At 32.8% G+C, this 26,919-nt stretch overlaps 1 protein-coding gene across 7 annotated transcripts in view; it reads right to left on the bottom strand.

Moving 5' to 3' along the window:
• Window positions 1–26,919, bottom strand: part of LOC113520357 (uncharacterized) — a 34,401-nt gene that overhangs the window by 4,877 nt on the left and 2,605 nt on the right. For 2 of the 7 annotated variants that reach the window (XM_052898186.1, XM_052898187.1), the window contains exons 3-10: window positions 25,517–25,612; window positions 19,472–19,563; window positions 12,541–12,650; window positions 10,124–10,135; window positions 7,770–7,953; window positions 6,403–6,480; window positions 3,650–3,816; window positions 2,855–2,977 (exon numbers count right to left, since the gene is read on the bottom strand). In XM_052898186.1, the coding sequence (XP_052754146.1) occupies window positions 2,855–2,977; window positions 3,650–3,816; window positions 6,403–6,480; window positions 7,770–7,953; window positions 10,124–10,135; window positions 12,541–12,650; window positions 19,472–19,563; window positions 25,517–25,612 (862 nt within the window). Of the gene's footprint in view, window positions 1–305; window positions 565–1,533; window positions 2,115–2,854; window positions 2,978–3,649; window positions 3,817–6,402; window positions 6,481–7,769; window positions 7,954–10,123; window positions 10,136–12,540; window positions 12,651–19,471; window positions 19,564–25,516; window positions 25,613–26,919 lie in introns of those variants that run through there. The other 5 variants (XM_052898183.1, XM_052898184.1, XM_052898188.1 and 2 more) reach the window with 5 other exon arrangements.

Below are 26,919 nucleotides of genomic sequence, written 5' to 3'. Positions count from 1 at the left end.
TAAATATCGCTTGAAAATAGATCCAAAATTAGGGAAGCTACTGCGTAACATACACTTAATAAAAATATGCCTATTGAGAATAGCCTCCTTTTTGGCGTTGCTTAAAATGCGTATCGTATCTCAACCTTGGGAAAAATAATTCAATTTCAAGAACACCATAAACTATATATAATACATAGCTGGATCTCTCCGTGACAGGTGGTACCTTTTGCGCAATGCGACGAAATAGAGGAATAAAGCATTCAGGTAGCTAGCGAGCCGGTTAGTCCTCCGCACCGAAGCGAACGATCACAGGAACACAGTACCGGTGCGCGAGGGCGATCAGAACAAAAACTCTAGGCAGGCGACAAGCACGTAGAGAGCCGTGCTCTCGTCGCGGACGGGCCCGCGGGGCGCGCAGTGCGCGGCGGTGGCTGGCGGTGGCAGTGTCGGGGGCGGGGGCGGGTGCGCGGGGGGGGAGGGCGAGGCCGTACCGGCGCGCGGGCGGGCCGCGTCCAGCGAGCCGGCCGGCTGCAGGAACCACTCCGACCGCGTGCGCATGCGCGCGCGCTGCCGCTCGTGCACCTACGCACCACCAACCACCACCTCACCACCTCACCACCTCACCACCTCACCACCTCACCACCTCGCGCCGCGGCACTCCTCGCCTCAACACGCGGGCGGGCCGCGCCGGGAGCACCACGCTTTTCTTGTATGTAACCACTAGCTGTGCCCGCGACTTCATTCACGTAACCGGGATAATATTGATTGAGCGGAGTGAAAAGTAGCTTTGTCCTTTTTCAAGTAAAATACTACAAAAATTCATGAAGAATCCCATAACGATTAGTTGAGATACCAAAAGGTAACAAACAAACAAACTCTTTTAATTATATAATATTAACAGGATTCAAAGTGTTGTTTTGTTCCCACAGACATGGATCTGAATATAGATGTATCTGGAAGTACTTTGTGTGTAATTTTTTTGTCCCAAGTAGACTTCAAATTATTATTTAGTAAACTCTGAACGTATTAGCTCTCAACACTTGTAAAAATATAACTATAATATTTACAGCACGATTTTAATCTAAGTCATGTATTGATTTACAATAAATAAAATTGAAATATTTATTTTACACTCTTCACTCCCTGGCTACGACCCTGCAAACCACCATCTTATTAACCGTTTGACTGACGCATCTAATCAATAAATAAATAATCACCCCCATTAAAATATATATTATACGTAACATATAATTGCATTTACAAGATTTACCTCACAATAAAGTAACGGAGTAAAAAATGTTTGGGGTACATGAATTCATGATCAGAAATGAGAATATTATTAACTGAACAATAACATGAACATTGTTACAGTACCCACCCTTATTACTATGGAAACTGTTAATGTGTTAACATGAAACAAGAATGTTAGTTCCATTAGTATTCACTCTTCTACTATTAGTCAATTGATAATACGGCATACCACTAGAATGATTATACCATAACCTTAGAATTGTTATTCAATTTTTTTATTCATAAATATGACTAGCCGCTAAGACCTAACCTAACCTTCGTAGTTTAAATAACGAAGTGATGTACGGACAACAGCGGATCCGACAATTTGATGCAGTCTGTGCATCACAAGAGTGCAGCTGGAAGCTCGTGTTCTCCAAAACACCCAGATGTGCTCAACCTTAATTACAAGCGTTCTGTGGTCAACATCAAACAGTCTAGTCGACTGTCACTTAACTTCCTAATTGAAACAACTAATTACATATACAGAATAGCCAATCGCCCTATATTATATTTATCAGAAAACAGATATTGGTCATGCATTTCATAAGAATTGGACACGGACCGCTACTAAATAAAACATATGTCATACAAAAATCAATTTTAAGGAAAACAACGTAAAAACATTATCATATCTCATAACACAGACAAATCTACTATCTATAAGGGGGTGAAGGTTCGAATACACATCTTTTGTGATGGAACATACGGTTTATTTTCCAGTGATCCGTGTATGAGAGACAGTACAAAGATGACAGACTGCCCGACAGTGTAGGCTCTACAGGTGGATACTGAGCGTACTCTCGTCACCATCACTTATAGAAAACATCCTTTAGCGAGCGCTAGAATTTAAATATATATAGTTTTATATATAAACTAGTAAACCGTAGAAGTCAAAGTCTTACAAAAACGCATTCTGAATATTGATGTGATCACAGTTTTTGAATAAATTGGAGAAACATCACATTGAAATCAGCGGAAATAAATTCAATGGAAGGATATTTGAATATATTGGGCAAAATATTTTTACGCTATGTTGCCACCCTTTAGAATACTTAATACGCCCTTTTTGAAGAACTCCATGCTATAGTCTCTAGAGAAAACTCGGTAGGAAAATCATTCCACAACCTACATGTTTGCGGGAGAAAGCTCCTCTGACATCTCACTATGCCAATGACAACCACCCTGGTTCTAGGGTGTGAGGATAGATTCGATTTGCAATGGTGAATTATATACAAATAGTCACGTTGCGATATTATATTATTATAATGTATTATTACACCAATATATAATTACACCTAAGGATTACACTTGCTTATCAAATTCAGCACGTCTAATGCACAAGATTTATACAGATTTTATATTTTATAATATTATTATTATTTATTCACAGTATATTCCGATGGGGGTAGGCAAAGATAACAGAAAACTGTCTGCTTTTCACTGGACATGTCCTCTCTTCTTATGTTTTGACAATTTATTAAAAATCAACCATTTCACATCAATAATTCAAAATATAGCATTACATTTTTAAATATTTGTATCACCTAACAAGTGTTCAATATAAGCACTGAATTCATACCTGGGGCAAGTAGGAGAGACTCTTGGTACTCTCGGCATACTTGTTGATGGCCCGCAGCTCCTCCAGTGTCATGTGCGGACTGGAATTACTGCGGGACGATTGCGATGACGAACTGACGGACACCTGTAATTTATTAGTCAATACGCTAATTATGAAACTCACTCTAATTTCCAGTTTCCATTATTGCAACATTCGTAGGTAGATATAGAATAAATAAATACAATTGACATGTTATAAAACAATTTCTTTAAAAAAATAGAGTTAGTGTCACTCGGAATGATGTAAGGATACTAACAATACCCTAATCTGTTCAGACATATCGAAGTTATGGTGGAATACTCTGAAAATAGTACTCTTTTTTAGACAGTCGTCTAATAATGGGCGACTTTGTACAAATCGTCTATAAGCATACCTCTATGTTACTATTGTTTCAACGTGAAAGTTTATATTGTTTCTACCGCCAAACATGCTTTCATGCCTTATGTATTTAAACGTAACTAATACCTACAGCTCTGTTATTAAATTTTGTCGACTACATTCAGCCACTTACTCATGATAACGCAAACAGACATCAAATTTTAGTTTCGATTCATTAACGTTCATATAAGTATTATAATGTTTACCTAAAAAAGCTTCGACAAAAACCGCCAAACTTTATTTTAAATTGTGCACTTTTCAGAAGGTAAAAAACTTATAATCCCAGTTAGATGATCGTTTTATGAGACGTTTTTTAAAACTCGACAACACGACTCCGTCTAGATGTATGTATTTAATCAATAAGCCTTGCTGATATACCTTGAAGACGCTCTCCTCGAGCGAGATAGAGAGTCGCGTGCAGGAGTCGAGCAGGCTGTGCTCGGGGATGATGCCGAGCCCGAGAACACCCCCCGCCGCGCCGCCGCCCACCCCCACCACGCCCATCAGCGCCGGCATCGACTGGCACTCCTCCGACTTTGTGAGGCCTGAAACCGGGTAATTTTAACTTTTAACCGACTTCAAGAAATAGATTTCGATACCACATAAATTTTATAACCGACTTCAAAAAGACAATTCCAATTTGACTAAATTCCCGTTTAAAAAAAAATAACTACCGTTCATACAGACTATTGCTACGAGTGGTACAAAGCGACCTTCTTTTGACAATTGTAGGTATGTAAATATAAGCGCCGCAAATATCTCAATGTATATGAAAATTAAGCTTGTCACTAATCCATTAGCTTTGATGTAACGAAAATTATAGCTTGCTCCCTCTCGCATTAGACCCTTTCAAAAATTACATCAAATATACCGTTTATTAACGATTCTCTAGACATTTTTCGAAATAAATTGAATATAGGAACCAAATCGAAATTCAGCCAGAGTCAATTATGCTGTATTAAGCGTAAATTTAGAGCAAAAATCGACTCACACATACACATAGCTGCATATAGCATCTATTTAAATCTACGACATAAATATTTCACAACATTTCACTTTGAACTATCGATTATGCGACCACGCGATTGAAATGAAAATATCAAAAAATATTTTCACATTTCGATCCATATACTTTGAAAGTTATTAATTTTTAAGAATCTATCTATTGTATGGTTTCAAACTGCTACACACTTTCAATGGCAAAGAATAGAGCTTTCCATTACCAGGATGTTGTAAACGAAACGACTAGGGGTTTTTTTTTTATACAACTTAGAATGGTAAACAAGCTGACGGCCCACCTGATGGAAAGTGTTAACCGTCGCCTATAGACATGAGCAGTACCATGGACATAACAGAGTATACTGTTTCGCCCATGATACTCCCCATGCGTTGCCATTCCTGAGGACTTAGATGTTATTCCTCTGTACCCTGTAAATTCACGCCATATCACACCCTTCAAACCGAAACACAGCCATGCAAACACAACTGCTTTACGGTTGAAACACGAATGAGACAGAGGTTCCCAAACAAACGACTTTTGTACAAAATAAAAAAAAAACAAAGAGCAAATTTCTTGTGTACAAAGAGCTATAGACAAAAGAAAGAAAATCCCAGTACTGCACTTAGGGAGGTCTAAAAGGCGCTATAGGAAAATATGTAACATTTGCCTTCACTACCTCAGTAAATCTTTTTTATTCATCAAGGGAGTGCCGTCAAAAACTTGCCAAGTAGGCTAAAGCCGGCCCTGAAAAACTCGAAATAGAACCCTACACCAAGCCGTCTGATTTATCTCTTCTTGCACACATAAATACTATTATAAACTGGAAAAAATATCTAAATAATTAATTAAATAGTAATGATGTTAAATCCTGATTGTTGTACTCTTAAGCAAGGTTAATTGATAGGTAGAAATTATGGTGGTAGAATAATATTATTGTGAGTCGTCTACAATTCCAAAATGTTACCGCTAAGTGCCACCGAACCCCATACCTCAATGGTTTATAGATTAAATGACTACAATGAAGTATATAGGGTGTAACAGAAAGACTATAATACTCCGAAATACAGCAATTATATTTACGAAACCGAACAACAATTTTGAAAGAAAACCGAATATACGAAAGAAGTTCATTTCATTGAAACCATGTGATCGCGTAATCGATTTAAATGTCCGAAAAATGTGTAAACACCAAATATAAAAACGGCATGATCAATACATTTGTCAAAATATAGAAATTGTTTTTATATTTCGACATACGAGTTGATCGCGTCGTTTTATATTTCAATATATAAGGTGACAGTTTTCGTTCATACTCATATTTCGAACTATCTTTAACTTCAACCCACGGGTCGTAGTATAAAACAATTATTATATCTTTAATTTTCGATCGGAATCTTGTTCGGTCTCGTACATACTAATCACTGCATTTCAGATTTGAACACCCTTTCCGTTACAACTTGTATGTAGGTCAATTGATGACATGTGAGTATTAATAACTGTACCTTCATAACTTACTCATAAAGTTTCAAGACTCACCAACTAACAATATTGAACTAAAGTAACTTGACTATACGAGTATTAACAACTTAAACGATTGTCATTCAGAGGACCTGCGAAAAATTTGCTTTGTTTATTAAAATTTTAAAATTCTTATACGGACAACAATATTATGTACAGAACAGAAAAAAGGAAGACTGAAAATGGCATGATACACTTTCATTTTGCATCTACGAACACATAAATATGTATAAAAAAGTAAACAATGGGTTATATTTTTATCGCCAATGACAAATATACAGAAATCCTATTACTCAATGACATTAACTCATTAAACAAAATTACAAATGAGTTTAGCAACCATATTTGTAGTCAAAATAAAGTTCACAATTAAAGCTCTAAGCAGGTTGAGTTATGACATAATCAAATTGAAAAAAAACCAAATAGACATCGAATGATGCTACCAGTAACGTCTTATTGTACCAGTAACGTATACATTTGATATTTATTCGATGTAATATCGATCGAAACAATTTAATTGTGTCAAAAGTGGCCCAGTAGGTTATAAATTATCAAACCACAAAACTTTTTTTTCTGTTCTGTGATATCGTATGTTGATAAACATGCCATGTACCTTCTAAGTTGAATTTGTTTCCCCATCTATCACATTCACACTGCAACCAGGTCTTTTCCGCTTCTAAAGATAATTGTCCTGTAACAAAATACAGATAGTTTATAGCAAATTAAAAATGAACAAAATTTAAGACAGTAACTTTCATAAAGAACATTTCTTACGATGGTAGTAAACGAGTATAAGGCACGTGTTATGATTCACGGTTACCGCAGTTTAGTCACTAGTAATAGCAGTAATCTTTTAAGAGGGACGCTGCTGCCCATTCCTCGCCCTCCCGTAGTCGACTTTTACGACACCTACGGGAAAGGAAAAGGTGGCCTATTCTATGCCGGAACTACACGGTAATAAATACTCTCATAGAAATGTAAGATGCAAGTGTCACTACATTCCCCACAGTGGCAACGGTCGACAAAATTCTTATAACTACTAAATCAGATACGAGAGTCGTAACCATAATAGTTTATTTTACAGCCCGTATGTGACTACTTAGTCTAGTGTTAATTGATCATAATAAGAACTCCAATTAAAGACAGGATTCGTCTAAATATAGACAAAACATCTTATTCAACTGTCTGCCCTCAATTGTTCTATTGCAACAACACGCGCAAGTAACACGATACGTGAACGGCGAACTTCTCATAACATCTCAAGTCGCCGTTAAATTTCCTTGTATTCACACTGAAAACATTGTGAATATTTTATTTACCACCGAACAAAATATTGAAGTCTCTCTCGTAAGTTAAATTGACATGGGCGCTAAGAAAAGTTGTAATAAATCTGCTTTTTGCTTTCCATTTAAGAACCATTTTTGAAATTTATTACTAATTAAATTTCAACAAATTTACAAAAAAAGTTCTTTAAAAATTAAAAAAAAATTATAATTTAAGGTAATCGTACTATATTGTGCTACATTCACCTGGTTGCCTTTAACAACATTCTGAGAGTGAATAGAAGTGAAATTGTCATGTCAGAACGTCACCCAATTCTGATCTGTCATTTTATAGAATCAATTTTAAATGTTAATTTTGAGCTTGGCATTTCATAATGATAATTTAATCATAAGTAAATTTTCTTATTTATTTTACTAGTAACCTCTTATATTTTTTCAAAAATAAACTTGGGAACTACTGACAAAAGCCCATATATGGGAGACATCTATGTTTAGCAGTGGATATTTAACGGCCGATGCGATAATAATAATAAATCATAAGAAGCATAGGTGGAAAAGGAAGGCTCCTAATATTTTGTCACTTTTCGACCCACGTTTGAGTAATGAGACAAATGAAAACACTCCCTTAAGAAGTACTAATGTGATTTCAATTGCACCTTGTTTATTTGACAACGATGATGAATATAATGAGCCTTACTAGCATAGGCCTCCTGGTCTCTGTGGTGTCGAGGCGGCGGCGGGTCCCTGAACGAGCATATCCATTCGTCCTTCACACGCAATATGCGTCCCGTGACACGCGCGTAGTACTCGTAGTTGTCTCTGCCGAATAGATCGCCGGCGCTGAACTGTTCGATCAGCTGCCGCATAATACGGGTCGCCACCTGATAATACAGTATATTATAACATGATAAAGAAAATATACTATTAAGTGAACAAAATAAATTCTTATTACAATATTTTTATTTCAGGGGTAACCTATATCAAGTCTCTTTTCTAACCGCTAACATTATTCAATATTCTTTATTGCACTACAAAATACGGTCATTATAATAATTAAAGACAACACGAGCAAAAATTGAGTTATCTATAAAATAGATCTCTTCCAGTCAATCTAACAATTAAAAGTTACAGAATGAACAAGAGAGTTTACAAAAGTTAACCCTTTTCTTAAAAACTAAACAGCAAATCTATAACTATTGGATACAAACATAATACAGCAGAAGATAACATACATATTTTTTAATTTGTTCATGTTTCTACTTGATAAAGATTACCCCCGAGGTACATAATAGCAAAAGCAGACGGTCCCTTGAGGAAAGATTAAAGTAAACGTCACCTTTAAAACGCGCAAAAACAATAACATGGAAATGACAAAGTATGAAACAGCAATGCATTCATTAGTGATTCCATATAATGGATAAGATGACCTTGTGTCAGAGATAGCCAAGATAGTGTTATCTCTCTCTAACATAAGAAGTATTTAAACAGGTTACTCCTTATGAGTAACATATAAATAATAAGGGATATCTGATGTCTATGGTATTGTTTATTTCTATAAACAATGATTATAACTTTCCACCAGGTGGACCGTGAGCTTCTTTACTATTTCCAATTATAAAAACATATCTGGACAGTGACTAAGTACACATTATTCATTTAATTCCTTGATTAATAGATAAGATTATCTCAGTTGGTTATTAATTGTGATATCATTAGATTAATATTTCGTAATCAAATATACTGGATTAAAATGGATGTATTATAAAACGTTTTAAGCAATTTAATGTTATCTTATCATTACGGATTTACGCTGAAATTAAGTCACTTCTCAATATATATTTAATAAATACCAAAAAATAACATGTACACAAAATAAATGGATACAATATAAATGTTGCAAAATGCGCTAAAACGAACACAATAAGACTTGACATTTTACAACTACTTTATCTAATAATAATAGACACTTGGATTAACTAGACATGAATTTACACAAGGTTACATTACTAAGCTACTAAGGAATTTCGGTAAATATTGCTTAGTTAAATTAACTTGAATAAGAGATGAGTCAACGGGTAGGAAATAAATAAAGGAGTTAGTGAATCAAGCTGTTATCTGTGATGTTACGGGCTCGCAAAAGAAATGTTAAAATCTGATGCAATTGTGACAAACCTTTAGTATTATTTTTTAGTTAAATAAGTCTATTATTATTAAAAATATAAATTGTTATAATTCATATTTTTAATACTACAAACATACTCATCTAGTCTCTATTTCTAATAAATAAATTCATTAATAACACAGTATTAATTTTACTGGACAAAGATATAAAAAAACTGAGACAATTGTAAGCAGATAAAATAATTTAGACATATTCTTAACAATTTTATTGCTGGCCATTTTATAAAAAAAATAATATTGTTTGTATGTGTGGCGCTTTTCACCATTTTGGTTTATCATTCAAAAAATAAATAAACAGTGCGTCACGTTGCAGTCAAGTGGATTAAGTAGGCTAATGAAAAAATTCAAAAGAATAATAAATTCAGGACATTACTATATACTTAGTCATAAATGAAGACTAAAGCATAAAGCTTTTTTTTTATACCACTGAGGTGGCAAACAAGCATACAGCCCACCTGATGGTAAGTGGTTACCGTAGCCTATGAACACCTGCAATACCAGAGGTATTACGCGTACGATGCCGACCCTGAAGAAACCTCTTTACCCCCCTTTTTGAAGAACCCCATGCTGTAGTCTCTTGGGAAAACCTCGACAGGGAGCTCATTCCACAACCTGAGTGCTGAGTGGGAGGAAACATCTCTGAAACCGCGCAGTACGCGACCAGTGAGGCTGTAGGACATGAGGATGAACTCCCTGTCGATGGACATTAATTGTTTTACTCATATATAATAAAAAGTGTATAGTGTTTTCTAATTTGTAATCTACACTAGAATATTACAAAAAGCATAATTAGTCAAAAAGCCGATAGGGAAAGCTTGTAAGATAGCTACAGGAGATTATTCATTGTGTCTAATTACTATTAATACTTACGCTCACTTCAGCCTTTTGCCGCATGTTTCAGACATACCAAGTAATTTAAGCTATGTACAACGCCTTTACACTGTCGATACTTTTACATGGTGAAAATGTAATGGGAACATTATGTATACAACTGTATTGTATGCTTTATAAATTAGTATAATGTTTGTATAGGGAGATACTAGCAAACAATGTTCTTTGACTATCATTTCGACTCCAAATTTCCATGTAGTGTATTTTAACTTGACATTTTTAAGATATATATAGAATAAAAACCCTTCGTTGATATAAGTATCCTTACTTATTAACTATTAGATCTTAAGATATATATGAATTAAAATATAAATATTATTTGTAGGAAATATGATCTATGAGTGATATTTCATTAAAATCCCTTCAGTCATTTAAATATATTAAAAAAAATATATAAAAATATACCAAACAAGCAATATTAGTAAAATTAACTTTACATCAGTGTAAGTGATTTTATCTGATTGTATGTTACCTTCTCTCTCATTGACTTGCCAATCGTCATGAAATTCGGTATATATATATATATATATATATATATATATATATATATATATATATATATATATATATACCGGGAGAATTGGGTACTTGTTATCCCGATGAATAAAGAATTGCAGGTCACATGGACTAAGTTGTGGGTAATTACTACTACATGTATATTATCATTAAAGTTATATCATCTATTTTTTTTTTCAAATAAAAATTTACAACAGATTATATAAAGCAGTAAAGTATTAGTGCGCTATTACAAAAATATAGTTATCAATACAGAAGAACATAAAATTAATTATATTTACCCACTTTTTCACAAGAAATGTCAAACATATCATAAACCTATTTTAGCTATTGAACTGTTTTGTCTCTTTCTTTTATGCTAAATTCCTAATTTGAAAGAAAGTGGCTAAGTAGTATAATAGTTAAAATAGATTTGTAGAAGATTTTAGATTTTATGAATAAGAGGTCTAATGTTTGACATGTAAATGTTCGTGATCCCCATTAGCATTTTATAAACCCTATAGCTATATGTGGTCTTTATTTTGACTTCATATAATTATGTCTTCGAAGGTTAACTGTTTTTATTTGTTAAAATGAGAATAAACGGACAACGTTAAAAGATCTTTATCATAGATATAAATGCTAATAATGTTGTGTAAAATGGGTTATTTTGATGTCTTTAGATTGAGATATGAGTATATATTTATCTGATAAGAAAGTGCGGTTAATGCCGTTTGATAAAGAAACCACTTTAGTATTCACAGAAGATTAACTTTGATACGATCTGATAAGTGTATATACATTAAATACACAAACAGAAATTATACAACAACACCTATAACACACCTATGTATACAAAATATATTTATTAACTGTTTACTAAGTATATTTCATTTATATACTTTTCGAATAAAACTCAATTTTCTTATATTTTCAGGAGTAAATCAAGTAATATTAATTAATGATTATCACTTCATTATTATTAATACGAAATATATAATTAGGTGTAGAACTATTACTCAAATAATAATATCAGAATGTAATGTCGTAAAATCAAAATACGCAAAAGCAGATGTCCACATCAGTCGATTATGCTGACACGTACCTGCTATATTTAATCTGTTGATAATGGTGCAACGACTATAATATTATGTACAATCTATTACATTATTTTTTTATTTATACAACATTATGTTATGTATTAGTGTTATCAAAAGTGAAATCTGAGGCGACCTTCACAACGGACAAATAAATATTATTTAAAACCATATTATACTAAGTATAATAATAAATTTTATCCCTTGAGAGCTAAATATAATTATTGAAGATTTTTTTTTTTATTTTCAACCAACTTCAAAAGCAAAGAGGATTTCAATTCGGTTGTATATTTAACTATGTTTGTTAAAATATAACTCCGACAGTTCTAAACAGATTTGAATCGCTTTTATCTGATCACTTACAGATTGGGCCCATAGAAATTTTATTAAAAACCGTTCAATAGTTAATTATTTTTTTATGTACGAGACATAATGAAATGTTTTGGTCCTTACATAAGATTTTTCCGATTTCAATTATTACAAATACCAGAAAAACCGACTAAATTAACTGGCAAGTCACATAATATTTACAAATCAAGTATAAAATTTCACAAATTTTTAAGAACACTTTAAAAAATACAACAATAAAAGCAAGTAAATAAAGACTATATTTACTTGGCTCCGATATTTTGTGACTTAGCAATTCTCTATAAACTATCCCTCTTTATGGCAATGATAAATTAAAGTTCAAAATATGTTCTCAATTCTCTAGTGTTGCAATCGAATACAAAGTAGAAACGGCTCATTAAGTACTATAATAGGCGTATGATATATTTGGCCTGGGATCGTAATAGGCATGCTGACCTTGAACCGCTGAACGTCCTCCATTGTGGCGGTCTTGCCGTCCGATACGCAAGAGTGGAAAAACGATGGTGCCACCGATACTCCCAGAGCCTCAGATGTCATACCTGTACCTAAAATCAAGACAATAACATAATATGAGCATAACTATAATTAAGTTTTTTTTAATAAATAATGATGGAATGATGCACCCGCCTGTGTTAACAGTATACAATGGCGAGACACCAATGGAGGATTAAGCGATGACGACGAAATCAGGTCAATTGGTCCACCGCAACGAAGTCAAGCATAAGCGGTTACCATATTGAAATTGGTGACTATAAGAAAACGGGGCGAGTCTAGCGACCTCATTGCTAGCAAAATTAAGGGCAAACGTTAGTGCCCTTTGAAGGAATTGGTTGTACCAGCGAAACTAATCACTTTTACTAAAAAAAACATGAGTCGAAAAGGGACAAAAAAAAACGAGCGTCGCGTACTGAAATGGTGCATTAAACCATTGAGTTTGTATAAGAAACTCAATTACTTTAGTCAATAGTATTATCTTCCAATGTATTTCTTTTAGAACTACAATATACAACCAGCATTAATTTGTGCAATTTGATCCTGAATCCCGTTAGATTGCGGAATCCCACTTTGCAATTTGCAGTCCGACCAAGCGGTCTGCCCTGGAAATCTTCGTGGTTAATTCCTAGTAAATCGTGTTGAGGAAACTGACCACATTTCCTCACCTCACATCTCTCACTGGTATCCCGCCAATGTACCATATACAGATAGCGCATGCGAAGGGACTTTGAATTATGAGTATTTGAACTTTTAAGAAAACAAAATGACCATTCAAATCTGAATAAGGAAAATGTTTATTTCAAATCTCAAGTCACCCACATTAAAAAATCTTACAAAGAATATATATTTTAACAATTAGACTGTTTTGTAAAAATATATTTTTTGTGGGTATTTACAAATATTACGGTAAAATCAAATAATTTTTTTTTTGTGATATTCGTAAATTTAAAGAACTACACTTTATAATATATACCAATGGCTCATTTTATATAAAGTATAGATAAAAAAAACAGACGACAGGAATGCATTACTCTAATTACATGATAATTAACTATTACAGTTTTAAATAGTACATTATACATGATTTCCAATCAGGCTAATGCACTTACACTGTTTCACGCGAAACGATAAATCAACCAATATTCCACTTAAAAAAAAACAAGTGAAACGAATAGAATGAAATTGACAGAAATACTTTTAATTCGTAGTAACAAGGCAATTTCATGGCAACCATTTTGTGTACATAAGTAGCTAACTGTTTGGCACGACATTTTAAGGACTTGTTACATTGTCTAGTACTCACTGTATTATGTGATGTCGATTATTTGTTACCGCTCGGCGTCATAATGACTTAATAAATCATCATGAAAATTAATATACAAGTAATATTTAAAAAAAAAGGAAATAGGCGAATTTATCCCACTGAATCAACGTATCCCGGTAACGCGGTCGAATTCCGACTACAAACAAATATGTTCCCATTGCCCCTTTTTAATGTTTTAAATACGGAGTGGAATCGCAAAATAATCGAAAACAAATATTAATTTCTAGTGTAAACAAGAAGTAACAGTAATTAATACTAATTATTGTAATAATAATAATAGTTGATTATATAAATCAGCTTACAATTTTATGTAGTCCTGATTCCTGAAATAGCGTTAGCTGTGTATCAGGAATCAGTTCCTTCCCATACACATACAACACACCACATCACAACTAATCTAACAAACAAAGATATATAATATAATAAAATATACATTAAGTTGTTAATTTTATAGATTAATAAAATTATTAGTGTTATAATATTGTACATAACATCTTGCAGAATTATATTAAAAACGTTATTGCACCAATAATCTATCGAAGCAATTTGTTGTTTAAAAGCTTGATCAATCATTATAAAACTTCGCATACACAGACACAGTATTTGATATGGAGGACTTAGGCTACTTTTAGGATTGTTAGTAATGGAGACTGAGAATCCCATTGCTAGCAATATACCCAACCAGGTCGACCTCCTCGCGGTTCCCCCTGGAAACTATCATAGTTAATTCCTGATGAATTCATCATGATGGGCTAACTGGTCTGTTTTCATTTTCATCTATCACCCTTCACTGGTGCTCCGCCAGCGTATCCCATTAGCGCAGGCGGAGTTACCACACCATTTTCACCCATCAAAAAAAAATTGTCCTGGCTCGCAGATAAAATCACGAGCACAATTAATAGTTTCATAAATCGAATATGATCTTGTGATCACATATATTCGATCATGTAATTTGGCACTTGGTAAGTCAAGGCATGCGTCAATGACGTGCAGACATAATTTATACGTGCGTTTATGCGCACTCCATTATGTGGCATAACTTGCATACAATCAAACCTATTTGTTAGTCATATCTACATATTGTTTACAGATGGTGTGGTTAATCAGATTTTATCATTGAATTCAAATGTGATAAGAATGGATGACATGAGCGAACTCTAGAAGCTATGGCAAGTTAATGTTTTCAACGTTTCATGCCTACTGTTCTATTATATTTAGCAGGTATTATATTTTGTTACACGCGGCTTTATCCGTGTGAGTCAGGATAGTGTACTATTTTATTTATTTATTTAACACTTTATTGCACCAACATAACAGGATTTGTTGAACAATTTTCAATACGTATAGTATAGTACAAAAGGCGGTCTTATTGCTAAGCAATCTCTTCCAAACAACCTTTGGGTAGAAGGAATTAAAGCATAAATAGGTAGGTGGTGCGTTAAAAAAAATAAATCTGTAAAAAATAATATCTGTGACAGCATAGTCATATACACATACATAAATAAACACATACATCCAAATATATACATACACATATTATCGTGACTCACACAGGTAGTCTCCTATATTCTATTTATCTAGGGATCGTCGACATGACCCAAGGATGATGTGAGCCTAATTAAATTATAATTAAATAAAATTTTAAGTACTTTTAAGTAATTTATCTTTAAATTAGTGAAGTGGTGTCCATGTGGTCCCGGCATAGAATAGACCGCCCCTTCCTTTCCCGTGGTTATCGTACGAGCCCACTAAAGGAACTTAATGGTTGAGAGATGGGCAGCAGCATCCCTTTCAAAACATCTCTAAAAACCAAACTACGGTTTTGCCAATCTGCCTGCCAAACGTGGCAACTACTGGCAAAACTCCCCTTCTGAGGAAGGCTTATGTTCAGCAGAGGGCAATTAACAGCCGAAATGATGTAAGTTAGTGGAAGCGATTGTTATTTCATGTATTTTACGCGAGTACAATAAATTCATATACTTAATATAAAAAAAAAACTTTTAGTACTTAATCAAAACCGTTGCATTTAGAAATGCACTATTTTGTATAGGAACCATTTAAATAACGTCAGTAAGCATTAAAATTTTTCATAATATCATAGTAACATAACAATTTAATGGAATAATTACTAGTCCTTATTAATATTATAAATGTGAATGTGAGTTTGCTACCTTATAGCGCCTTGGCGTCTTAACCAATCACTATGAAATTTGGTATATTTGTACTACACAGGATGGAGAAGGATATATTATCATAATATCAGCCTTTAACTGCCCACTGCTGAACATAGGCCTCCCTCTTGGGGGAAAGGAAGGGGTGGCCTATATGGTGTACAATATTAATACATATACATGAATATAAACCTACATAAATAAGAATAAATATATATATATATATATATATATAACATAAAAAATACATATAACACACATATATATAGACACACACCAGTAGAGATATATATATATATATATATATATATATATATATATATATATATATATACACATATATATGTATATATATATATACATATGTTAAATACAACATATAAATATCAAATAAAAGAGAACACAATGATGATAGTAGTCTTCTAATCATTTTTTATATTTAAAAATAGAAAAGGAAGCTTTCATGCAGAAACATAATCCAAACAGATAAAATATACGATTGTTATTAAGTATACTCGCGGGTCCGCCTGCGCTAACGGTATACGCTGTTGCTTAGCCCATAGTGACGAATTTAAGAATCGACCATAATGATTTTCAGGGGGAACCACGTGGAAGTCGACCTGATAGAATATATTTAACAATATATTCTAGACTATTAGACCCCATTACTAACAATCCCTTTCCCCTGCTAATTACGAGCTGACATGTTTATATACTTAGCCATATTTATAAAAGCCCCTAAATAAAGAATTAAAAAAAAGTCGCCCGTCTTAATTAATAACCTCCTGCAGACTTAAGACAAACAGTTAATGAACATCAAGACATTTTAAGATTAAATAATCGTACAATATAAAGTGTTACGGTTGCATCATGTTGTAGCATGCACACCCACGCGAGCCGCGGGTAATTGGCATAATTACAAGTCATTATTATCAGTTGGATAATGCCAAATGCCTGTTTTGTCAAGTGTGAGATTACCTTAATAGAGCGAGGCGGTTAGTACTATTTTTCACAAATTCCCCGTTCCATCTAATTAAATCTCTAAATTACTCTAAACTGATTACAATTTTCAATCGACATTTTTTTTTTGTTTGTTATCTCATAATTTCATTATTAATAAACCCATTTAGAAAATTCTACTTTTATCTGAAAGGATACAGTTTCAAATTGATCTTGTAGAAATTTTGTCAAAATCGATTCAGCAATTTAGTTTTTAAATCAAAATCAGTGGTTTTGACAGAACTGAAATAGGTGGGTAGGTAGGAAATATTTTTTTATGGAACTCAATCTTAAATTAATTAGTAAAGAGAAATTTCTGCTTCCGCAAGTCTTGCTTGTGGATATCGTATTCCGACAATACAAGGAAACAACATAAAAGAGAAACTTACTTTTAAATATATATTTTTGATAATTGTTGAAAGAAATATATACAAGTGAGCGCATATTAAATATCTGTTAGTCGAAATTGATGATTATTATATTTTTATATTTTTTAAACCAGCGTACAAAAAACGTACCAAGCTGACGGGGTATCATGGGCGAAACAGTATACTCTGTTATGTCCATTGTACTGCTCATGTCTATATGTGACGGTTACCACTTTCCATCAGGTGGGCCGTCAGATTGTTTGCCATTCTAAGTTGTATAAAAAAAACTTGAACATAGTAAAATTTCTCAGATAGTTACATTATTATTAGTTAACAAAATGAAATTCAAATAATAAATTTGAAAGTTTGCAAAATTGTTTGAATGTTTGTTACTTAATTATCCACACTTAAAAGGCTGAAGGTATATGAAATCTGATACCTAGGTAGGTCATATTCTAGTCTTAATTCATGGGATACCCTAATTGTAGACTAGATACACATAGTTATATATGTAAATGCGAGTTCACACACTAATAGACTTAGTGACAGTTTTATATACAACTGTAATTATAAAGTCATTAAAAAGTCATCATTAAAGAAAGTTGGAGTGAATTCAACATTAGTTTGCTGATATTAAAACTGGTTTACCACCTCGGTAATTGAGTTTAATTCCTATAGAAAATAATTTCATTAACTAAAGGAACAATCATTTTATATCCGGATTAAAACTCTATACTGTTACATACATATCAACCGTTAACTGCCCACTGCCTCCTCCAGAGGTTTTGTCAGTACTTGCCACGCTTAGAGGACGGGTTGGCAAGCACAGTTCAGCTCTTGGGATGATTTAAGAGGTACGCTCTTGCCCATTCCTCGACTATTAAGTTCCTTTAGTTGCCTCTTACGACACCCGCGGGAAGGACGAATTGGCCCATTTTATGCCGAGACTCAATAATGTACCGAATATTGATAAAATAAATAAAGATAAAATAATGATTCTGCTCCTAGACGACTATCAAGTCTTATTATCTTATTTTTATTTAATTAGTAAACGTATAAAAACTTATAAAACAACGTTCATACAGTATAAGATACGAGTATAATAAATATACAAGTTTTTCTGTATACTGCATATTAGCCGACAGGTACTAAGATATTGTACAATAATATCAATATGAAAGTAATTCTGAATAACTATATTAAGTGTTTATCATTAATTATATTATTATTAACAAAATGGCGTTGATAATTATACCTACCGATTAGATTTCCGGCTTGCAAATTGTCTGTTTCAACAGAACTCACAGTCACGGTAACCAAATTTTATTAAAATTAACACTCTCTAAGTGAAACTGGTACCAAATCTAAACATTCAATCAAATAGTCGAAATATTAATTATATATTGCCTGAATGTCTAAATGTGACAGAAAGTGATCTCTGACCACCCCTCATCTAATGGTATCTGTTATTTATTTAAAATAGAATATCAAATGGAGGCAAACGTAATGAACACACACACAATGCATTTTATTCATATTTCTTTTTATTATTATTTTTAATAAGGAATTTCGCGACTGACTTTTAGCCACAACAGAATATCAGTGTTTTGCTCGCTTGAGAACAAAACAATAAACTGAGTTATGACCATTTTGTATTACTATGGCACACGCATGAAAAAAAAGCAAATTGTTGTTTTATATATTTTGCTTTTTGTTTTTTTTTTTTTTTTTTTTTTTTTTTGGTGTTAGTTCTTTTATCTCTTTTTCTGTGTATTATGTGTATGTATTGTAATTAGTGTGCTGTAAGTAATGTTAATAAATTATTTATCTATCTATCATAATAGTATAATAAAAAAAAATCTATATCGACAGACTGTCTTCTAATTGGGCCAATTATTCATTTCTTTATATTTTCATTAGTTTTATTGAAGTTGACTAAGTACTCTATTTTTATTTTTTTATAATACTACCCGCTAGTTAAGATCTGTCAAACTTTCTGTTCAACTCACCAGCCTTATCAGCATTGGAAGCCATCACCCTGAAAGTGCCGAATAGAAGCACTAACAACTTTTGCGTGCAAACTGGCAGCGACAACAACAATCTGCGAACAAAAACAATTTTTAATTTCATGCATTTGTGTATTAACAATTAATTAGTTTTTCACACAATTTGGAATAACACACAAGCTAACGATATACCTGATAATAAGCGGTAACAGTCACCTTTACCTAATAATTACCTATCTACCTACACTAGAACACCATGGACTTTACCATATGTTGAGATTGCCATGGTATATCTCATGCATTGCCAATGCTGAGCGCTGTTATCCTATAATTTCACAAACATTTACCTTTCAAACCGAAAACAGCCATGCAATCTACTTAACAGTGGGAGAGAAGTACTCAAGACGACGACTATGTGTCGTCGTCTTGAGTCTCCACACACAGTCTCCATTTGAGGAGGTCCGTTGATGATGATTTTACTTTATTTTTTAATGATGCCCACAGCCACCTTTTACAATCGCACTTGTCGCCACCGACAACGAATTCATCCTCATACGCTTGAACCTAAATGGTCGCATAAAGTGCAATTTGAAAGGAGTTTTTCTCCGCGAACACTCTAGTTGTTGAATAAGATCCCTGCCGAGGTTCTTCCTAAAAACTACTGTATGGGCTTCGTCAAAAAGGATATATTAAGGCACATAACACAGTGTTGCATAGGCTGCCCAGTAATCATTTACCATAAGACAGGCTGAATGCTTGTTTGCTACCCTCATGGTATAAAAAAAAAAATAACTTGCACGATGTTGTTGCGGAAATTGTCTCCTGTAAAACTGCATACAATTTGCCCTTCTAATCTATCGTGACAATAAAATTATAAGTTATCATGCGTTGCTACAATGTTTTTAACATTCATAATGAGATATTTACTACCATGACCTCAGTGGTGTAGCGGTTTAACACTCTGCCTCAATTGAACGGTCGCATGTTCGATCCCTGCATAATGCAAACATTTATATTCACGAGGATGTCTGTTAATATTGGCTTGGGTGTTTTCTGTGTATAAACACTAGCTTTTACCTGTGACTTCGTCCAGTGACCGAGATAAGTAACTTTTCCTTCCCATATTGCATACCAAATTTCATAGCGATTGGTTAAGCCATTAAAGCGCTACGAGGTAAATAAATGCATTTTCACATTTATAATATTAGTGAGGCTTTCTATAATTTGTGCTATAATATGCTTATTTTGAGACTAAATTTCTTAAGATATTTATTTATTAAGTAGAAGTAGCATGGTCATGATAAGCTCGCTCTAAAATAAGTTTTTGACAGTTTATGTCCGCCGTGTTGATTTATTACTGTCGACGTGTAACCAACTGTGTTCCCACAATTAATCTAACGACACCCTATTTGTTAAAATCCATCAAGGCAATTTATGTTATACGAAACAAGCAGTCTAGAATATAGTCTATACGCCAAATTTTATTTTACACGTTCATTCGCCTAATAGCGAATGTTTTTAAATGTATTATCTGACATTAATCTGATAAAATTCAGAGGTTTAATATTTATTAACTTAACTAGCTTATACACGCGACTTCGTCTACGTAACCGTGATATGTTCGCTGACCAGGATAAAAAGTAACTTCCTGCCTTGCTTCTTCATCCTATACATTATAGTACGTACGTTTATATTTGTAAAATTTCATAGTGATTGGTTATGCTGTAGAGGGGTTAAGAGATAAAAAACAAACAAATTCGCTTTCACATTTATAATATTAATAAGGAAGTAAGTATTTATCTATTTACATATTTACAAATAGATGAATGATATGAGTAATAAAAAATTAAAAGATGACCTAATTGAACGAAAAATAAGTAGACTTAAACGTTCACACCAAGAGCGAGCACGTCGATTATATGGGAACGAGGGACAAGATTAAAATCAGAGAATAAAGGGCAGCTCTGTTCATAATGATGGGTTTCGCTTGCGCATGATTCGGTCGGCGGAACCGCTCGCCACTATATTACTAATGGACTCGACTCTGACCGCCGACCGTGCGATACACTGCTTCCAATCTGATTTAACATAATAGCATGCAAGCTACAAACAGGAAGGGCTTGTAAACTGTAATTTCAACATGCATTCATCGTCAATAAAGCATAAGACATACATGTTTATATTCCACTTTCAAAGTATAGTTTAGACTTGAGTCTTACGTTTCGCTACTTCATTACCGAAATCAAAGTCGAGATCTGATTATCATGCAGGACAATGCAGGTACTACCATGAGGGAGGAGTCTAGAACTCGTGTCTATGCATAAGACAAGTTGTGAAAGTGGATGGAACAAGAAATTATCTTTTATCTACTCTGTAATGGTATATCAATCCGAAATCGCAAAGTGCGACTAAAGACTACAATCAGGTCCCTCAGAAAGGATATGACTGATTGATGATAAGAATGACTTTACAAAGAAAGAGGTTCTCGGTTATATTTTTTTATGTTTGTTACCTCATAACTCTGTCAGTTTTAAACCGATATGAAAAATACTTCTTTTTCGTTTAAAAGGATATACTTACAGATTGATCCCCTCGTAATTTTTTTTAAAATCGGTTCAGTAGTTTAGACATAAAAATAACTAATTTTACCACAATTGAAGTTATATATTTTTTTTTTTATTTTGTAGAACAATCTTAATAATTTCAACTTAGTTGAAAATTTGGTTTTATTTCCAAACTATGTAAAAAATACTACTTATTGAGTTGTGTGTGGTTCTCTATACTCTTATTTTTTACGAGTTAATTTATATTTATGTTATAACTAGCGGCCCGTCCCGGCGTCGCACGGGTGGACATTTTTAACATTTCCCTTCACTGCTCTGCTCCTATTGATCGTAGCGCGATGAAAAGTATACTATAACCTGCCCAGGAGTATGAAGAATAATTGTACCAAGTTATGTTAAAATCCGTCGAGTAGTTTTTGTTTCTATAACGAACATACAGGCAGTCAGACAAAAATTTTACTGATTGCATTTTTGCCATCAGTATCGATCACTAATCACCCCCTGATAGTTGTTTTGGAATTTTGGAAATATATTTCATGTACAGAATTGACCTCTCTACAGTTTATTATAAGTATAGATGACAACCACTCTCAGATGGGGGGGAAAAGGATTGTTAGTAAGGGAGACTGAGAATCCCATTGCTAGCAATATACCCAACCAGGTCGACCTCCTCGCGGTTCTCCCTGGAAACTATCATGGTTAATTCCTGATGAATTCATCATGATGGGCTAACTGGCCTGTTTTCATTCTCATCTGTCACCCTTCACTGGTGCTTCGCAAGCGTATACCGTTAGCGCAGGCGGGGTTACCATACCATTTTCACCCATAAATGTTCTCAGATGCTAACATAGTGTGCTCAAGTTACATAAATATATTACGTTAATTAAAGTTGTTAAGTATGACGATAGGTTCAAAAAATAGAATTACGTATATAAATTGATATTATATTCGATAAATATAATATAAATTTATATAACAAGGTTTCTCATCAAAAATTCATAATTTTAGAAAAACAATTATACTTTCTTGATATAAAAAGAAGACTATGTAAAAGTGCTGTAATATGTGATAACTAACAAGAATTTGCGTGATACTTGCGCACTTCATGCATCATAATGCAGTTTGTAAACATGCATTGTTACCATCCGTGATACTGGCTATAATGTGAAAGTCCAATGGCTTTCTCGTGTTACAGTAAACAATGGAATTATGGGTGTGGCGTGGGCGGGACGCGCACTAAACGGGATACTACGGCCATTCTAGCTAAGAACGACAGTAGGACGATCAATCTAATGACCTTCGTATAAAAGACCTTTTTTCCGCGGTCAAAAGTTCCCCTTACCCTTTGGACAATCCCTATGAATATTATAAAAAAGAAAATGTGTTTGTTTGTTCTTTCTTTGGCGGCTTAAAGACTCGACCAATCGTCATGATATTTAACATACATTATTTTGCTAAGAATTTATCTATACTTATACAATATTATAAAAAGATTTTTTTTTTGTTACAAACAGATTTTGTCAATTTGTGCCCATCTATTGTAACATTGTAACCATTAGCTATGGGCATGAACAGTACCACGAATATCGCAGAATACATTGGAACATGCATTATACTACTAATGTAGTATATATATATATATATATATATATATATATATATATATATATATATATATATATATATATTAATTATCATCATCATCATATCAACCGTTAACTGTCCACTGCTGAACATAAGCCTTGCCCATAAAGGGAGTTTTGCCAGAGCTTGCCACGGTTGGCAAGCGGATTGGAAAACGCAGTTAGACTTTTAGTAATGTTTAAAAAGCGACGCTGCTGACCAACCACCTGTTGACGCTCTAACATGAAGCACCCTTAGTCGCTTCTTACGATACTCACGGGAATGGAAGGGGTAGTACACAATATATATTATGTACTATTTCAACTTCAGTATTTCCATTAATTTTATATTTATTAATTTTTGCTAAAATTTGTTTCTTGTCTAAATTTTAAGAACAGTATGTTCTTTTTTTTTTTTATCTTACACACAGGTATGACGAAAAAGACATAAATCGAACACGCAACAAAACCAATTTGCATAAACATTTCAAAAAATTACATTTCAATAATATATGCTTTCTTTGGAGAAAGTACTGTCATAATTAAAACTACCGTTGGATTTATAATTGTACAGATAATATACCGTTTATTTAACAACCAGTTATGTTACAAAAAGTTAACACATGTTAATACTCGTATATGTAAATTAATACGGCATGCTGTATGGACATTGGCTCACTATTGTTGTTTACCCGTTAAGTAATAACTATTGATCGTTGTTATCGTTTGATTAGGAAATCTATGGAACAAAAATCGGGCCAAGTACGCTGCAATTCGCGTCCAGACGGTTCCGTATATCAAAAACATTACAGGACGAAAGGATTTAAAAAAATTTAATTCCGAAATTTCGGACTCAGTTTCGTGTTTTCGTTCATACCTAAATCGGCCCAGTAAATGGAGCTTAACATTTCGTTCGTCATAAATCCTACCATAAAAGTCCAAAGAAATAATATTTTAATATTTTTAAGTATTATGCTTACCGTCTAAAACCCTTACGTAATTTTAACATCAAATTTGTATTTCGTTCGGCTCCGAAATTTCGGGAAACATTTCATGGTAGGCCCTCTGAGTTATTTTCTGATATAGTAACAACCTTTTAAGCGTTATTCACGTTGGTTCATTTCACTGGTTTTGCTAACAAGCAGTGCTATACTGATATGACTGTGTTTCAAATTAAACATAATAGTGAAATAACAGGGTACGGCAGCATTATGTTTATTCTATATCCACGGATATTATATATATATATATATATATATATATATATATATATATATATATATAATATCCGTGGTATGTTTATCGTTTCCTATCAAGTACACCGTCAACTTGTTTGCAATTTCAAGCTAAAATGACAAACAAGCACAAAAATCGTATCGTATCGATCGACCTATAAGTATTATTTATTCTGTGAAGTTGTTACTTAAACAATAGAATGAATAAACCACTACATATATACAATAGATAGGTACAATATTATGTTGATACCTAAACTATTATACAAGGATAATACCGCAATATACCACAAAATGTAATTAATAGCATGTAAATAAATTATTAATATGAATTAATATTAACTATTATAAAAATCTTATTAATACTATACTAATAATAAATGTTACGGTTTTTTAGATTTCTGTTTGTTACTCAATCAATAGTAATAAAGGCTGAAGGGATTCAACTAAATTTAAGACAGGGAGTTTATACTCTAATTTAAGCCATATAAAGCCATGTGGAATACCTAGTGAAATATCTTACTAATACAATAAAACCATAAATAAATGGTGTCTGTATATGAGAATTAAAAAAATATAGATTTAATATTTACTAATAGAAGCGAAAAAAATGTTATTTACTCTAACCTGCGTATTTCATTAACTTGCTGCTCTTCAGGCAATTCCACAGCCGAGAAGAGCTGCATCTCACCATCTCGTCCAAACACACCACCAGGGATTTTTCTATTAACACAAAATTATTATCATTTAATTTTTAACTTTTTAAGCAAAATACATACTCACATTAAAAAATTAAAATAAAATACAATTATTTTTCACTTTTTCCCCTAATACCCTTCTTCCTTCTAATTTTATAAAAAGGAAAGTTTAAAAAAAAATCAAGATTTTTTGATATTTGTTTCATCACACTAATACAGTTGAAGAAATTTGAATGAAATTTCTTTCGAAATATATTCTGTAGTGCACCTGCAAAAAAAAGTACACAGCGAAAAGAGGTCTTCCATTTAACTTATGCATGCAAATAGATGACGCTAAGTATGGAGCTTTGCCTTTATATTATTCTTCTAACTATATATTATTGAATGATATAATTAAGAGTGAAATAAAATTACAAATAAAGGACTGAGTTGAACTACAGATTTACTGAAAGATAACACTTTTATCTACATACTAGATTTCTTATTCATTTCTTCAAACTTACAATTATTGATAGATATTTCAAAATTAATTAAAATAAAAACTTTAGTTTTTAATGACAAAAAGCCTAAAAAAATATTCACTATAAAAGCTTAATTACGATTTATGTGTCTGAATTAATTATTTTAACAAAAGTGTTAGAGAGATAATAAATACTAGTATTATAAACAATAACATATTTACAAATTCTGTGCAACAAATTAATAAGCTGATAAATAAAAATGTATAAATTCATATATCTAAAAGATATGAGGTATCAATAAAAAATAGTAATAATATAATTATATAAATAATAATTAATTCATCTAATTCTCGTAATTTATCTAATTTTCAGTCTCAAGAAGCTATAAACTACTCCAAAGCTAAAGCTTTATTTTACGAAACATTAATTAAATATAGAGGTACTGACCCTACATTAAGACCTACTAAACCAAAATTACAAATCAACTATAGAACTACAAAAACAGTTAATACACTAAATGACATAATACAAAATTACATTGAAGAGAACACAGTTAACACTTTCGAAAAGCTACAGTTAATCATCTACAGTGCTGCATCTACTACCACTTTATTGTACAAGCCCTCACATTCAAAAACTACAAATAATACTGGAATAGATATTAGGCGACATAACAAAAACGTAAAACCAGCCTGGGAGCGATGTATGGATAGAAAAATTAATAAGTTAAGAAAAGAAATTGGACAACTTACACAATACTTACAAGGAAACCTATCTGTCAAAAAACAAAACAAAATTAATCTACGCCTACGTAGATACAAAAAAAAAAGTAACTTGCGAATAAAATAGAATAAATTATTTAAAACAATTC

The sequence above is a fragment of the Galleria mellonella genome, unplaced genomic scaffold (assembly GCF_026898425.1).
Source record: "Galleria mellonella isolate WM207_F2 unplaced genomic scaffold, CSIRO_AGI_GalMel_v1 utg40, whole genome shotgun sequence".
NCBI classification, from domain to species: domain Eukaryota; kingdom Metazoa; phylum Arthropoda; class Insecta; order Lepidoptera; family Pyralidae; genus Galleria; species Galleria mellonella.
Note: the sequence above shows the minus strand (reverse complement) of the source record. Positions and strands in the feature narration are given on the sequence as shown.